Source organism: Danio rerio, chromosome 24 (assembly GCF_049306965.1).
Source record: "Danio rerio strain Tuebingen ecotype United States chromosome 24, GRCz12tu, whole genome shotgun sequence".
NCBI classification, from domain to species: Eukaryota; Metazoa; Chordata; class Actinopteri; order Cypriniformes; family Danionidae; genus Danio; species Danio rerio.
Genome location: NC_133199.1, coordinates 30038189 through 30056490, shown reverse-complemented (window position 1 = coordinate 30056490; position 18302 = coordinate 30038189). Strand labels below are relative to the sequence as shown.

At 34.1% G+C, this 18302-nt stretch overlaps 1 protein-coding gene and 1 long non-coding RNA gene across 26 annotated transcripts in view; both read right to left on the bottom strand.

Annotated features, from left to right (window-relative positions):
• The window catches only part of map3k15 (mitogen-activated protein kinase kinase kinase 15), an 81951-nt gene that overhangs the window by 13957 nt on the left and 49692 nt on the right, over positions 1–18302 (bottom strand). For 9 of the 16 annotated variants that reach the window (XM_073940827.1, XM_073940820.1, XM_073940822.1 and 6 more), the window contains 7 exons: positions 17751–17925; positions 17479–17664; positions 15117–15222; positions 14798–15029; positions 12895–13010; positions 10013–10122; positions 9798–9874 (listed from right to left, as the gene is read on the bottom strand). In XM_073940827.1, coding sequence (XP_073796928.1) covers positions 9798–9874; positions 10013–10122; positions 12895–13010; positions 14798–15029; positions 15117–15222; positions 17479–17664; positions 17751–17925 — 1002 coding nt within the window. Of the gene's footprint in view, positions 1–9797; positions 9875–10012; positions 10126–12894; positions 13011–14797; positions 15030–15116; positions 15223–17478; positions 17665–17750; positions 17926–18302 lie in introns of all 16 variants that reach the window. The other 7 variants (XM_073940821.1, XM_073940815.1, XM_021473794.3 and 4 more) reach the window with 1 other exon arrangement.
• Positions 64–7654, bottom strand: LOC141375066 (uncharacterized). 10 transcript variants are annotated; one of them, XR_012399416.1, is made up of 14 exons: positions 7577–7654; positions 7161–7297; positions 5925–5958; positions 5739–5768; positions 5578–5647; positions 5224–5253; positions 5058–5127; positions 4945–4972; positions 4709–4738; positions 4532–4601; positions 4132–4176; positions 3015–3148; positions 2805–2936; positions 64–343 (listed from the first exon to the last, which is right to left on the bottom strand). It is a non-coding gene; the product is annotated as an uncharacterized lncRNA (long non-coding RNA). The 10 variants fall into 10 exon arrangements; XR_012399422.1 differs by having other exon boundaries at positions 3015–3145; XR_012399417.1 differs by lacking the exon at positions 5739–5768.

Sequence of the window (18302 nt, the reverse complement as noted above, 5' to 3'; positions counted from 1 at the left end):
GTATGTGTAAAGAAGCAGTAAATAGTTTGTTAACTGTGAACTTACAATTAGTACAAAAACAACTTTGCAATTAAAACAGATTCTTTAATGAATACAAATCATTTGAATTCCAAATAGCTAGTTATACACACAATAATACATATTGACATGTGAATCACACAGTGAGAGGTCTTGGCAAATAATCTCATAGCAAATTAGTTTTAAATGTTAGCTTTAAGATAATTGAGGACAAGTGGGCAAATTACAAGTACTTTACATTAAGAAACCAGGTTAAACTGCAAGATGGCAGGAAACAGACGATACAACTGGGTCTTCTTCCGCTCCAATACTGATACTTCAATGGCTGTAAAACAAAAACAACAAAAAAAAAACATTACTAATGACATTTCACTTACAACTGGGGTGATTCCTTGCATGTCAATAATTTACACAAATGGAAGTTTTATCATCATCTTCTTGTCTCACTCTTGTAATTTCAAGCATGTCTGACTGACATACTTCCACAGAACAAAGTAGGAGAAATAGGAGCAACATTCTTTAAAATATGATATTTTGTGTTTTGCAGAGGAAACAAAGTCATACAGGTTTAAAATGTCAAGAGTGAGTAAATTATGAATTATCAATTATTCAGTTTTGGGTGAGAAATCACTTTAAGGTTTTTCAAAATAAAGTGTAGGTACTTTTGACAATATTCGGAACAATAATGCAAGAGAGAAACAGTAATATAAACAAACTATGCTGGTAACACTATAATAACTACAGGCTATGATTCATTTATGAAGCATTAGCAAATAGTGAATTCATTATCTGTTAAGCATTGACTCTAAATTAATAGATGTTAGCAGTCGGGTATAAATACAGCTGCAAAATTTACTACAGCTACAGTTTAATAATTGTGTTATCAAACTTTAATGATTGATTTTACATTACTATTTATATATATATATATATATATATATATATATATATATATATATATATATAAAATATTATATTTAATATTGCATTATTTACAAAACTTCTTCCAGTTGTGGCCTAATCTGTGAGGATTATTTATGATTTATAAATCCTTATAAACGACAGTTAAAGGCTCAGTATCAAATGAACATTCTTATCTAAACAGTCTTATCTAAAAAATGTAATTACTGTAAATATGAAACCTTGCTGAATAGCTGGAGTGCCAAAATATAACATAAAACTGGATTAAACAACACTAAAATAATTTAATGATATTACGATGCAACATTTCAGTGTTATTTAGCTATGTTTAAACTGTACAGTAATTTTATTTTAGATAAGATTTATTTTTCATTTAAAACAATAAAATGAATTTCATTTTTAGAATATAACTGAATCTTTAATTGTGATTTATAAGGGGATTTACAAAGCATATACAATCCTCACTTTAGGCTACAAAACTGGATGAAGTAAACAAAAGCACTTATTAAAATAAATATTGTATATACTTTATATACTTATTTTTTGTACTTTATTTACAAATATAACTATTACAATTCATTCATGTATTTTCCTTCAGCTTAGTGTGTACTCACACTATGTATAGTTGCCTTAAACCAGGCCGAAGCACTCTTGTCTTCCCTCCCGTCTCCCCTGACGTCCCACACTCACATTGCATTCGAGCCTGAGCACTCTTACATCATCGATGATGCGCTGTTTAGTTTAGGAAGTGCTCTCAGCACGGAGGAGAATTCTTTAGTTATATTGTTTTAGTCACTTGGGATGCAGTAACACGCTGTCAAATATTTCGCCGAACAGATCAGCCACTTTTGATGTTAATAAACAATCATAAATTCCTTGTGCTGCAGGAATAGGAGGTTTGCTAAAGGCGCAGCTGTGGTGCAGTAAGGGGTTTGCGTTCATTGAACAGTAATAGTGATTAATTTATCCAAATCAAAGTCCCTTGCAAACTGTCATAGATTAAAGACACAAACCCCTCACTGCACAACAGCTGCACCTTTAGCAAACCTCCTAGTACCTGCAGCACGTTGACTTTGATTGTTTATGAGCGTCAAAAGTGGCTGATCTGTTCGGCGAAATATTTGACTGCGTGTCACTGCATATTGAACAACTAAAACGATATAACAATATAAAGAAATCTCCACTGTGCTGAGTGAGAGCACTTGTTAAACTGAACAGTGCATTATTGATGATGTAAGCATGCTCAGGCTCGAATGAAATGTGAGTGCAGGTCGTCGGGGAGACAATCACGCTTCCAGTTTCAAGGCAACTGTGCATAGCATGAGTACGCCCTTGAAAACACCCATACACACTTATTTACAAACACACTCATACACTACAGCCAATTTAGTTAATCAATTTCCCTATAGCTTATGTCTTTGGACTGTGGGGGAAACCTAAGCACCCGGAGCTCTACTTGCTGTGAGGCAACAGTGCTAGCCACTGTGCTGCCCAACTATTACTATATGCCTGAATAATAAGATATATAAATGTTAGTTTGAATAGTTTATTAACCATTTACTTACACATTCTGAATGATTAGAAAAAAAATACACCAACTATTCTTAAATCACTGGTTTGTAAATAATGCTATACTAAATTTAGTAATGAAAAATTAATCATTAACAAAATATAAAAACAAAATCATTAAGCACATTATAGATGTGCTTATAAGTCAAGATTACAGCATTTGCAGCTGTAGTTATAAACTGTATACTAAGGTCTATTAATGTAGAGTTAATGCTTAACAGAACTTTTTGCTAATGCTTAATAAATTAATCAATAGTGTTTAGTTATTATAAAGTATTACTGGTGTGCTTAATTACCTTTAAATCTTCCAAGGATTCTGAAAGTCTTTCTGGTCTGACAGGAATCGAAGGAGTTTAGATGGTATGTTTCTGCTTGGTGCTCTTTTTTCTGCTTTGGACCTACATTCTGGATAGTTACTCAGCATGCTCCTGTTGTAAATACAACAAACATGTATCAACTTACTTGTCTTATAAAAATGAAATAAACTTAAAAATGTAAAAACAGACCTTCATATAAACTCCAGAGTCAGGGCTGCTTCCTTAGGCTACATAATGTTTAGCACATAAGAGACTAAACATGTAGCTCACCACAATTAGGGGACAGCCCAATGATCTTGTTATTGTGACTGTGGACTCTTCTTCTGAAAAAAAGAAAAGTGAGTTGTGTGTTGGGTCTGGTACACATCCACATGGAAAGAACCTATATAAACATATGGTTTAATATAGGTTTTGATTTAGGTTTTTGAAATATGTGACAAATATAAAATTGGCTGTTTTCCTATATTACATGTACATATATGGGTACATGTATGCAAACCTATATGTTAAATTATTAATATTATAAATAATATTATAAATATTATAATTATTATGTAAAATTATTCAAATACATGTCTGCTACATAATTTAAAAGAAATTAAAATATATTTACTTAATCAAATATTACAAGAAATAATTATAGTGCAAGAACAAAAATAAGGCAAAAAAAAAAACAATAAAGGAAAGAAAACAAAATTTAAAAAAATGACAAACCATTTTGTTTTACATTTCTTTCTTTTCCACTATCTTTATACAAGAAAGAATTGACCTTGAAAATGTTTCAGGAAAACGTGTAGACATCATAGCTTTCCATCTCCTCTCACTTATTTGCCATGGTTAAATTCCATAACATGCTAATAACATGTGATACAAAAGTCAAGTGGCACATACATACTGTAAGTTTTTCAAATTTTTTAAGTTAGTTCTTACCCAGAGAGCAAACCTACGTTAAATTAACATTGAATAAATGTTAAAACATCAATCAAACTATCATTGAAACAACGTTAAAAAGTCACCACTGATTTTTAGGCAGTTTTCTACCCTGAAATAATGGTAATTTTATGATGATAAATAGACAAAACTGTCCCAAAATCAGCATTTATTCAACCAAAATTAAATCTTTTTTTTTTTTTTTTTTTACAATGAACCCAACATTAAATAAAATGTTAAATCAACCACACTATCATACAATTAATGTTGAAATTTAAATTTGATTTTTAGCCAGTTTTGCATCCTGAAATAATGTTATTACAATGACGCTAAATAGATTAAACGGTCACAAAATTAGCATGAAGGGCTGGCTCACCATCAAGATGCCCACATTGAAATTGTCTCTCTCATCATCAGGTGGCTAAGAGAGAAAAGAAAAGAGATTCAGCAGTGGACCAGTTATTTCCTTATCACTTTAAGCAGACATTACCAAAATAAAGAACTTGTAACATTTCAAATGATGCAAAAATAAATAATAATAATAAATAACTGCTTGGTTTATTTAACAGATTACAGTAGCAGCTTAAAAAACCCAGATAAAACACCCACATCAACCCAGTACTTTTTAGTTTGAATACATGTTAACAAAATTCTAAATTACTGAAGCAAAATGTGTTCATGTAAACACTTAGTAAAAATATAGGTACAAGAAATTGGTTTTGCCAAATAATAAAAATAAAAGCATCAATATAAAAAAAAAACCCTGACCATTTTACCTCTTAAGCTTGAAAGTTTACTGTCATCCCCTGTACTAAGTACAGATGGTCCAGCACAACTGCCCGAGTTCTGAAAGAGCAAACACATTCTTGGTAAAATGACAATAGATGCAATGCTAAATATAAATCATTTTTTATTTTTATTTTTTGTATTATTTATAAAAATGCAGTACTGACCAGTCAGCATCAATTTTTACACCAACACACCTACAACAAAAATAACACTCATTCAGTTTGAAACATGCAACATAGTCTACTTTTATACTTTACATACTTTGTGAATAATAAAAAATGAAAACATTTAAAACCCCAGCTGTATTTTATTTCATTTGTCTATATCAATTCAAATTTAGTTTGGATTGAACGTAAGATTTAATATTTTTATTTAGATTGCTGTGAAAATGTACCTGTACCTTGTACTTATAACCAAAATTACAGAACCTGGAAGTCAACAAAGCAAAATATCAGTGAACCTTATATGTACAAAACACTTAAAACCAAACAGAAAAAACGCTGAACATTTTACCTCTTAAACTTCAAAGTTTACCGTCATCTCCTGTATAAGGTACAGAGGGTCCAACACAACTGCATGAGTTCTGAAAGAGCAAACACATTCTTGGTAAAATTACAATAGATGCAATGCTAAATATAAATCATTGTTTATTTTTTTGGTTAAAAAATGCAGTACTGACCAGTCAGCATCACTTTTTACACCAACACACCTACAACAAAAATAACACTCATTCAGTTTGAAACATGCAGCAGGTAGTCTACTTTTAAACTTTAAACTTTGTAAATAACAAAAAAATGAAAACATTTAAAATCCCAGGTGTATTTCATTTAATTTGTCCATATTAATTTAAATTCAGTTTGGATTGAATGTAAGATTTAAGATTTTAATTTAGATTGCTGTGAAAATGTACCTGTACCTTGTACTTATAACCAAAATGACAACATAAACATAAAGCAAATCTTATATCATATATCAGTGAACATTATATCTACAAAACACTCAAAATCAAACAGAAAAACCCTGAACATTTTACCTCTTAAACTTGAAAGTTTACTGTCATCTCCTGTGTAAAGTACAGAAGGTCCAGCACAACTGCCTGAGTTCTGAAAGAGCAAACACATTCTTGGTAAAATGACAATAGATGCAATGCTAAATATAAATCATTATTGTTATGGTTAAAAATGCAGTACTAACCAGTCAGCATCAATTTTTACACCAACACACCTACAACAAAAATAACACTCATTCAGACAGTCTACATTTAGACTTCACAAACGTTGTGAATAATAAAAAAATTAAAACATTTAAAATCCCAGGTGTATTTTATTTCATTTGTCTGTATTAATTCAAATTCAGTTTGGATTGAATCTAAGAATTTACCTGTAACATGTACTTATAACCAAAATGAAAGAACCTGAAAGTCAACAAAGCAAAATATCAGTGAACCTTATATGTGCAAAAAAAACTGACTCAAAATCTACATAAAAAGATTTCATTTGCGATAACACCATGTGTAGTTCACTCTATTATCAAGGTTTCATTCAAATAAAACTCCTGATCTCCTAATAGTAAAGAAAGTATTATTTGCTATAATGAATCGAACTGACAATTAATTTGAAGAATTTTAAGACTGTGGAAGAACAACTCATCTTTATATCTTCATATTAGCTGCCCTTGAGGTTCTTAAAAGTGAATAAATAAATATCAATGACAGTTCAACTCGACTACAACAAACATTTAATTGTGTGCTTTAAGGTACACGTTGTAGGCTATTTGAGGCCGACTTTTAAATGTCACACACTTACTGTATCACTCTGTTATCTCTGTACACACAAACACACGTCGCGAAATGCGGAAGTTTTTTTTTTCGTTCCATTTGGCGAGCGTTATTAAATTCCATAACATTCTCATCAGTTCTTGCTTCTTATTTGCGTCTATTACCCCAGTTTGTCACGCGGGATGAATGAAATGTTCATGAGTTAAAGTGAAACTGCCGAACTGCAGTTAAAGTCAGGCATCCTGCTGATTTGATTCAGAAGGGCACTTGTTTGTCAGACGGCTCACCTGTCAGGTATACATCCGCGCTAAAATGTCAAAGTATGAAAGTCACCCATGAGCTGCAGCTCCCAACCCAACGTTGAGAATAGATTAACGGCGATATATATTTTTTATCGCGCGATAAGTCTCGCGTTAACGCAGCACGTTAATGCTGATAACGGCCCACCACTAATAATAACTTAACGAGTGTGTATTTCCCCTCATACCGAGTTACAAATGCCTCCAATTCACGCGAGTCTAACTTATAACTTAACGTTACTTAAAAACCAGCAAAGCTGTTCCACTGAAACTCGGTCACACAGCCTTAATACGTCGGTCAAACTAAAGCTAACATTTGATAACGTCAGTAAAATATGAAATTAACTTTAGTTATTAATATGCAAACAAACACAGACGGTCAGGTGTTACGAGCGTTTGAAACACGTTGACGTTAGTGTTCATTAAAGGTAACGTATATCAACCAAACTACACAGTGTCACAAACTTTGAATGCTATCCCTTGTTCAATGCACTGTACAAAAAAAAAAACATTTATATTTCTATTAAATAATTAACATACCTTTCACACTCTCACAGACAAGCTGACGTTTACCGTTAATCCAGTCAGACTCACGCAGGTGCAGAGGGAGTGAGTGGGTGATTGGGACGTCACGTCACTTCCCGCGCACGGCAGTTTAGAAAAATACGGACAAACAACTGTAAATGAACAGATACCATATTTACTGATGAGGAAAACGCATAAAAAGGTAAAAAATCATTAGGTAAATGCTTGTTTAAATTACATTTAACCACTTATAGCTCAGTTTGATCTTAATGAAATAAAGTCTGATCTTATTAACAATAATTAACGTAATTCACTGCTGTACTTTCCATGGGCACTTCATACAAGACAAAATCATTTTAAATAACGATAAAAAGGTAATAAAGCAGTCTTTTAACTAAAATATTGTTATATGTTTTATTAATCGTACTTACCAGGGAAAAAACAGAGGAAGAAATATGTCCCGGTGTCCATCAAACGCTGTCTGAGCTGCGATCCCCTTCCCACAATGCAATTCGAAAATGTATATAAACGGAAAAACACCCGTAATACGTGTATACGGAAAAAATCTGTTAAAACATACAGTCATTTAACTGTTATTTTACAGATTTTTTTTACAGTGCACAATGTTGAATTACTTTAAACTTGACTCATATCTGACTCCAATTTTAGTGTGAGGTGGTTTAGAATATTAATATATTTATCTTTGTTTTATCTGACTCCAATTACAAAACATTAATAAGATTATTATTTAGTTTCCTTTAACATTATTTTAGATTATGAATGAATATTTTCTTCGGTTCATTATTTTATGTCATTCTCGTTCATTCGGATTCCTATAACGTCCTGAGTCTTGTACCGTCTGAGTATACAATCTCTTAAGCACAAGCTTGTCAGTCTTGGTCACTAAACAGTGGCGATTGACCGCTATCCTAAAAAGGCAGAACCCTACTTACTCAGATTAGGATATATTTTTATCAAACAGAGCAATTTAGTCATACAATGATCATTACTATAGAATTAAGCAGACCAGTCATACTTAAACTATTAGTAATTTTGAGTAATCACTATACTATCCAAATAGTAATATAAGTTTAACAGATGAAGGTCTATCCCCTTAGATAACCTTTTACAGTCTAAGTATACATGAATTAATGCCAATGTGTCAGTCGGATCTTTAAAAACATTGTATCACGTGCCACGCTGCTCCGTCTACCGTGTTTTAGTCCGTTACTAACCTGTAGAGGGGCTTGTGGTGCTTTAGACTAAATGTAATCTACTAGAGATAATAACATGAACTCTGTTTGAATAATTCAAAACACAATTTATTAGACAGGTAAATGTGTATTATGCCAATTCATTCAGTCAATTCATAAATGATCAATACAAGACATCATATTCTCAAAGATAAATCCAAGATTAAAAAATGCATACCTGACTTCAAAATATACATAACATGGAGTGTAAGCTCCATGTTACGGGCTGATCTGGCTAAGAAGAATCGCGCAGAACATTGTTCAAACATTCCCTTAAGTAATCCAAGAATCCCCTCAAGGAAAAGGGTGTGTGAATAACAAAAGGCATTTGCATTTAGTGCTGCCTGTAGGAAAGGCACACTCTTAACAGTGGTCAAAAGATACCTGAAGTTATATATTTATTGTTTTGATTATGTCTATTTCTTAGTGAATGAGACCATTGTACCAGTCGCACTGAGGCATTTTAAATGATATCAAACATGATAGAAAAAGTCACTTGGGTTGATTTAGAACATTCAGATTTTGAAATGACCATACTGTATGAGTACAGTGTGTAGAGGTGGTGGTTGAACATGGGATTCAAATGTAAATGGAGCAAAAGAGGGGAACTGGTCTTTTCCAGCATTCCCGCCTGCTGGGTTGTGGAGTCAATTTGTCTTTGTTTTTGGCTCATGTATGAATTGTCAAAGACATCAAAATATTTGTGATATTATATGTGTGACCTTCTCTGGGGCATTCGGGGTGGAAGCAGAGCATCACCCATTCACGTTGTTCGGGGTGGCCCCTGAGAACTATCCTCTCAACACAAGACAAATTAAAATGTTAGTCTTTGGTTCTCTTCTGGCTAGAAGATTGATATTGTTTAAATGGTAAGAGCCTATTCCACCAACACATAATCACTGGATAAGAGAAGTTATATCTCATCTTAAATTGGAGACAAGACAGGACATACTATTAAATGCTCTGTTGAGACTTTTTATAAGCTCTGGCAAGCTTTTTTAACTCTTGTGATGGAAATGAACGCACACAACATGACAATATGAGAAAAAAAGGAACTTGTGTCATATTTTCATGTCATGCTTTTATCTTTTATTTTCTCTATGGACATTTGATTAAATATTGTTCCTAGATCTGGTGTTCTGGAAAAAAGGTGTTCTGTTTTTGTTGTGTGTTTGCCCTGTATAATGTGAAAAAATGTATACTGTATATATAAAAACAGTAGTTCATCACAGGAGGGCTAATCATTTTGCCTTCAACTGTATATAAATAATTTTATTCTATACACATCATTTCATTACATGACCCAATTTCGTGACCTTTCACCTTGAGCCAAGTTCATGGAGCAAACAAGTGTACACATTCAATCCCAGCTTAAAGATCTTCCTGCTGAATCTCTCACCTAAGCCTCAGGCATCGAAGATCTTCTTTAGTAATATCGCAGAGAACGTCGCTGAGTGAATAATCTTCTGCAACAAACTGTCACAGACAAAAAACCACAAGCACTTGGCATGAGGGGTTTGTTCGTTTATAAGTAGAAACGTAAAACAATGAGTCATTTTTCCAGCGTGAGAAAGATAATACACAGATAAGGGGTAGAGGTGTTAAATGTTTCACCTTGTCTATCGTCTCGCTGTCTGCTCCCTGCTCCTTCAGCCAATCCGTCAGCTTCTTGTCAGGCTCGGGTTGTGCAGTAACGTGAAATACTGAGGGTGTAGTGGGCATCTCTGCTTAGGGCAAAAAAGAAGCATGTGGGTTTAAGTGATCTAGACCAGTGCTTTCCAATGGGGTCACTAAAGGTTTATGAGAGGCTACTCTAGTGTGGAAACCAGTTTGCTGATACAATAAACTATTGACAGATATCTTGAGGAAGCCTGAGGTAAACATGAGGTTATTAATCAACAGTTTACCCTTCACTTGTCACAAACCTAGGTTTCTTTTTTTCTCTGGGTTTCTTTTTTTCTGTTGAACACAAAAGAAGATCCTTAGAAAATGCTGGAAACTGGTAACCATTTACTTCTATAGTAATTGTTTTCCTACTACGGGTGCCAATGGTTCAATGGTTACCGGTTTGTAACATTCTTCAAATGTGTTCGTTTTCATCAGATGATAGACTGGATCACACAAAAACTAAAATTGTAGCTTTTATGGACTTAAATGGACATAAAATGGTTCATTCTTGTAAAAAAATTAAAATTTATTTAAATATGGCAAAAAATTAGCAGTTAACACTTGTAAGACAACAAGATTTTTGTTAAATTAAAATCTGGCCTTCATTGTTACTGTTATTTGAATCTTTACACAGTTTCTGCAATTATTAAATACTTCACTACTAATATTTTAAATTCTTGCCTGCTATGGTTTCTTAAGGTTTAAGGACTTATAAAGAATTTTGAATGGTAAAACAGGGGTTGAGAAAGAATCCAATGAGAAGACTACTCAAGCAACAAGTTACGATATACTTTTTAAGCCAGCTGAAAACCATCTGGTGAAGTGTTGGTGTAAGTTTATCATCAACAGCATTGATAGTGTAATACTTATATCAGAGCTGCTCAATTGCCTGGAGGAGCCCTGAAAAGCACTTGAAAATTACAGGCAGGTGTGTCTGATATGGGTTGCAACTGAAATCTGCAGGAATGTTGATTTCCAGGAACAGGGCTGAGCACCCCTGACTAATATACTCAGAATATAATCTTTGAAAAGTTATATGGATCCATTTAAATGTTTAACTGTAAAATTACTTGAAAAATATGTTTAATTTGTTATGTGAAGGGCTGCAGCTGTGCATTGTACTGTACATCCATAGAAAACAGCAACCCAGGCTCATTCTAAAAATGTACCACTATATACATTTCTGGAGAGCACCAAATACATCCCAGGAGCTAAGTTTTTTTTGCAGATTTTGTTTTTGGGAATCCACCAAAGGCCGCTGTGTATGCTCTTTAAGATTTTAAATTTCACTCATGAGTACCATTTGCGACTGCTGTTCTCGCGTAAAGGCCGTTGTAGACTGACTTGACTGATTGAAAGACTGACTGACTGTCTAATCAACTGACTCACCCTCCTCCTTCCCTAAACCCAACCAATAGTGTTTTCAAAAGCACCGATTGACCCGCCCACCCAATTCCCTAACCCAATCAAGTTTTTAAACAATCCAGAAAAACAAAAGCCCTGATTTTTACAACTTTTCAGATTTCTCCACATTCTCTCCCTGCTATTTACTTTTTTGTTTTATTTTTGGCTTCTGTTTTTGTCTTACATGCTTTCTGGAACCGTTCTTTGACAGACTCGAACCCTGTCATTGTGGTCAACTCCTCTCTGCGTCTCAAATCCACCAAATGTACATGGCGAGCTAACTGGACAAACTGGTAACAGCGGGAAAGCCGTCTATATAAAGGTAATTGGTCAGCTGGTAAGTGTGAAAAAGAAAACGGCGTCATACCACCCTGTAGCATTCGTTTTAAAGATGAAATGCAGCCATAAGTACTTCTGGCTACATAATTCCTAATCTCCAGAAATATATATAGGGCTACATTTTCAGAAAAAGTCTATGTTGGAAAATAGAGTGTTAAAATAAATGTTCATATTTTTAAGACACGTTGAGGGACAATGTGCTACGGTGCAGAGCTTCCAGCCCTTTTACCCACTTTAAATTTTGTCGCAATCACAGTAAACACAGTGATGCTGTAAAAAACATTACAGCAATATCATTAAAAGAATAATAATAATATACTTTAATAAGGCATGAACATACTAATTAACAGTAATGACTAATTATAATTCATTATAAATGAATTCGTTATGAATGTAATATTAGTAATAATTGAAAGACACAAACAGTATCATTCTCTATTTGATCAATCTTAGCTCTATACATACAATTTACATTTCAAGCTCTTTTGTTCTCTGAGTACAAGGTATAGCCTTAAAAAATGTAATATAAAACAAAATAAAAGCATATACTGCATTTCTACATTTTTTTCCCCACACTATTCATCATTAATAATCCTGATAAAAATTAAGTTAATTTTCATGCTATAGTAAGTTGCATAAATATTTCCTTCAATCTTCAAGCATTAAAAGTGACATACTAAAAATTATGACTTCACCTCGCAGCTCCTGTTAAAAGTAAACCCTGCCCTAACTGATTGCCATCTGAAATATTTTGGTAGTGGCAAGTGCTGTTGGGCTTATGCACGGAGCCAAAGCATGCTAAAAATGTATGGTTATAATTGAAGAGTTTTACTTTTTCATTAAATCATGTGCACTGTTTTATAATATTGCCTATAGGGATTAAACACAATGGTGCCTCAGATTTAAATAAAAAACATGTATTTGCTTTGTCCTTTAAACTGGATGTAAACAACTCCAGAGGACATGTCAGGACAAAATCATTTGACACTTTCTCTGTTGACTGAAACCATTGGCAGACCTGTATGCTGAGCTAATAATAGGTATACAGTTGCATAGTAAGTGAGTGTTATGATTTGTTTGCTAACCTGCAGCAGGCTGCTGTCTGATCCTGATAAGCTCGATGTCATGTACCCGCTGTTGGAGAGTTTGTCTCAGAACCTGCTGATATTCTCTCTCCTTCTGCACCAGCTCCTCCAGAAGCCTACAGGGGGCGACAGAACATGGGAACGATGTCTCTCAAAAGCATTCAAAGAGTAGTACACATGCAATTTAGTTGTCTACCAATCACACAAGACAAGACAGAACATGTCCCTCCCAACATAAAACATTCCAAAACCATATTTTAGTTCTTCCTTTAAATCTTGTTTATCATGAATGTTGAGAAATATGCATCACACGTTATATCGTGATAGCAAGCTGTAAAATTTAGCTAAAATGTAAAGATGTAAAAATCGGCTATAAAACTGTTAAAACTTCTTCTAAACGTGCTAGCAACATGAAAATTCACGATAGCAACATGTTAATTCATTGCCAATAACACAATACACAATAAATATACTATAATTCGATGAGCAGTGTTTATTCTAGCAGCAAGTCAAATGTTAAAACATCAACAATATGCTAATTAATGCTAACAAAATGCTAAAACACATTAGTTAAAATGTGTACATATGTTAAAATGTGCTAGCATAATGCTAATATTAATGTGAAAGTTCTACTAACCATGCTAGCAACAAGGAAATTCATGATAGTAGAATGTTAATTTATTGCCAATAACACGATAAACATACAATAATCCTGTCAGCAGTGTTAGATCATTCTAACAGCACGTAAAATGTTAAAACAGGTCAACAATATGCTAATTCATGCTAACAAAATGCAAAAACACATTAGTTATGTTAAAATGTGCTATCATTATGCTAATATGCATGCTAGACTTCTACTAAACGTGCTAGCATCATGAAAATTCATGATAGCAGCATTTTATTCATTGCCAATGAAACATGCAAGAAACCTGTCAGCAGTGTTAAATCATTCTAGCAGCAAGTAAAAATGTTAAAACATGTGAACAATATGCTAATTCATGCCAATATAATGCTAAAACACATTAGTCATGTTAAAATGTGCTAGCATTACAATAATATCCAAGTTAATCTTCTACTAATTATGCTAGCAAAATGTAAATTCATGACGACAACAACATGTTAGTTCATTGTCAACAACACAATAAACATACAAGAATCCTGTGAGCAGTGTTAGATCATTCTAGCAGCATGTTTAAATGTTAACACAGGTCAACAATATGCTAATTCATGCTAACAAATGCTAAAACACATTATTTATGTTAAAACGTGCAATCATAATGCTAATATGCATGTTAGACTTCTACAAAACACAATAACAACGTGAAAATTTATGACAGTAGCATGTTAATTTATTGCCAATAAAATGATAAACATGCAGGAAACCTGTCAGCAGTGGTAAATCTTTCTAACGCAGCAAGTAAAATGTAAAACATGTCAACAATATGCTTATTTATGCTAACAATAAGCTAGAAACTTGTTAGTCATACAGTATTAAAACAGGCTAACAACAACAAAGTAAAAACATACACAAATTCATGCCAACATTCTACAGGAAACATGTTAGCAATATGTTAATTCATGCTAGAAAAAATACATATACTTGCTGCTAGATAAAAATATACTTGCTAGCAGCAAGCTAAACATACTGGCCCTGTGATGAAACATGGTACAGGCATTCCAGCACCACACAGATCCATGCTAGCAAGTGTTTAAACATGTGAACAACATGTTACAGTAATTCTGCTAGCAATAGCAACATGTTAAAATCTTCTTTTGTTATTTACTCTGAGTTTAAACTTAAAATGTTCAAAGCTATTTAAAAGATTCAGACTCTTTGTCTCCACCCATAGAACTGTTCTATCTAGTCAAATAGGCCTACATATACACATATTGTGTTATGTACCTGCAAGTTTCCTGTTTGAGTCGTCCCAGCTGTGCTCCTAGGGGGTGCTGTAGCCGCTGCGCATCATGGGATATGACTGAACTAAGTGTGCTGACTCCAGATGTGAGAACTTGATCTTCCTGTGTTGTACGTGCTACTGATCCAAAGTCTGCATCGTCCTCTTCATCTACTTCATCTGCGTCTTTATCTGCGCCCTCGCTCTCTGATGCGGGACCAAAATGTGTCTGCAGCTCTAGTAGACACAGAGAGATACAAAAGGAGTCACAATGTCCTTTTTATTCACCTGCATGGAGGAAATCTTTGAGTTTCTTTCATATACCTGGAATTAAAATGGTAACAGCTGCCTGCACAGCCCGTCTGATGATGTTATCCATGGCAAACATCCAGTGTGGTTTAATGTGGTGGTTCCGTAACACTTTATTCACCTGAGACACAAACAGAGATGTCTTTTTACTCCATGCAAACACAGGAGGGAGACACTGAGGTTCTGATTACATCTGGTCTTTTTGCTCCTGTTTTGCATGTAATAGTATTATTTGGATGTTGATATGTTGAAAACATTTGATTTTGTTAAAAAGAACTGAATGGAAAATAATTAAACTTATTAAACTTGTTAATAAATATTGTCTTTCTATCTTGTTCTACTTAAAATTCAGAGTTTGTTTTAGTATTTAAATTAAAATCTATTGTTTAATATTAATAATAATAATAAATGACATGACATCTAAAAAATAAACTTCATTATGCAAAAAGCAAATTTAAACCTTTTTTGCGTGAATTATTGAATCGCAACATATTATTTTTTCCCAAAATTGAACTTAATCATGTAAAAATCATACCCTTTTGTCAATATCCTATATTTTGAGGGAGTTACATAAGTTTACATATGATTCAAATCTGAGTAAAAGTATTTCCAATGACTTACGGTGCTTTCACATCTGTGGTTCGGACCAAACCAGTTGAAAAGAATCAAAATGAAGACATGTGACAAAATCCACATCACTTATTGGCCAGATGTAATTGAACGTATTTCCTAAACTGCTTTTCGGTTGGTCAGATTTACGAGCAGGAAAATGCCAATGGAACTCCCGCAAGTCAACAAACCGGCTAACACAAAATGTTGCCTTTTATTTTGGAGCTACGACTGCGCTGGCTGATTGTATCCCTGGTCATAGAATACTATATAGTTTGTACACATCCTATAGTTTTACACAAATTATACATTGCGAAAATGAAGCGTGGCTGAAAAACAATGTTTTAATGCATTGCAAACAACAAAGGAGCGTTGCAAGTCACTTCAGGAGGAGGCGTGAATTAATTTAGCTAAACTGCGACATGATCATCTTCTGAAAACGATTATCAACAATTCATCAGTAATGTTTTTTCCATCTCTTTCTCTCGCTCTCACTCACTCTCAATCTCTCTCTGTTAAAAAGTGTTGGTAACGTGATGTTAACAAATATTTTTTCTCCACATTCCATAATGCAAGCCCATCAGACAACAGCAGCTGAATTAGTCCAAAAAGGCACAGTACTTTTTGCGGTTGGGTCTGTTTTAGTTTGGATCGTGTTCTCCCCACAAACGAACCGCTCCAGGGTTCTTTGGAAAGTGTATCGAGACCAACTCTTCAAGGAGGACTGTACAATTTTTTGGTCCACTTTTGGTGTGCGATTGCTACATTCACACCTGCCCGAACGAACCGCATAAAGAGGTAAAACGAACTAGTGTGATTTAATCAAACTAAATAAGGCAGGTGTGAAACACCCTCATTTACTTATTTTTAAGTAAATGCAGCCAAAGTATTTTGTTCTCATCTGGTTTTGTGAGAACAAAATTATCTAACACTTATTCCTGTTTTACTAATAGCCACCCGTCTGCTATTTTGGATTTCTCAATATTTCAAAATAACAAAGGGAAATACAGACAATTATTAAACGAAATTACAGTTTAGTAAATTGTTTAGGAGTTCTGCACTTTGGTTGGGTTATGGTCCTATATTTTAAATGGTTTAAAATGGCTTCCAAATATCTGTCCAACATTCATGAAATTTTTGGAATCTAACCAAATGCGCCCAGAAGATTCAGTTTCAGCCCATAATTAAAATTTTCAGCATAGCTAATTCTAATTTCTAAAAAGCCACTTATTTTACCAAGATTTTAAATGATTGCGAATTGTGTCTGACATATGTTTTTTAGAGAAACCCTCCACTATTTGTTTGGAAAAAGGCTTATTTTACAACTTTTGTAGAGTTAATCATTTAGCCAATCTTCAGGTCTGGCGGGAACTCTTTTAGCTTAGCTTAGCATAGAACACTGAATCAGATTAGACCACTAGCTTCTTGCTCAAAAATGACCAAAGAGTTCCAATAATTTTTCTTTCATAGTTACATCGTGGACTGGCAGAAAATAGAAAGTTACTAATTTTAAGGCATTATCAAGGAACTTTCATCGAAGTTCTAGAGATGCTAACGCTCTAATGCGATTCAATGATATATGCTAAGCTAAGCTAAAATTGATACCGCTCGACCTGAAGATTGGAAGAATAGTTTAAAAAATTGTAGAAAAATAAAATAAAATACCTCTAGAGGACTTGCAAATTGAGCCTATTTTGAACAAAATAAATGAGTGCATCAACAAGATTTTAAACTGTAGCATGTACATTTCTATTTACACTCCACGTACAGAGTCCTGAAAGCCGAACAGAACGAGTTGAATCTGGTTGATCGATGTGCTATCAAAGTCCAGGTCCAGTTTGAGTTTTGAGATGGTGGTGGCCATAACACGACGTTCAGGGCAGCGTATGAAGTCTCTCAAGATGCAGATGATTTGTTTAATGTGATCCACAGACAACTTCAGCTCCTCTTGACCCTACAAGACAAAGACACATCTATCACTGTAGGATTCACACACATTCACAAACACACAAAACTAGACAAGTGCACAATTATACACACCTGGATGTGGTTCTCCATGAGGTTGGAGGTTACTTTATCCTGGTCTTCATTGAGGACCTTGTAGAGAATGGCCCGTCTTTCACTGTCTTTCTTGAGCAGGAAGAGACCAGAGTCGCTGTTCTCAGAGGAGGCTGGAGAGCTACGGTCTTCTGCTGTCGGACTCTCATCTGGAACACTGAAGCACACACATTATTGATAATGATTTTCATATTGAGAACACCTCAGTTGAAATTGTACTATTTTGCTTTGCCCAGTGCACAACTTTTCAAAAGCTTGGAATTGACAAGATTTGTGTTATTCAAGTAAGTCTCCTAAGTCACAAAGGCTACATTTATTTGATTAATACAGTAGTATTATTGCCACATAATCCTACGGTTGATATTGGGGTGTAGGGGGGCGCAATGTTTGTCTTGAGTAACACCGTTGATTTGTGGTGTTAGTAACTGTACTATGTACCCGGGGGTGTTACAGACTGTACCAAAAAGCTATAGACTGGGTTGGGTGGGGATGTAAACAGAGTTTGCTGGGAGAAATAACTAAAAGGGTGGCAGG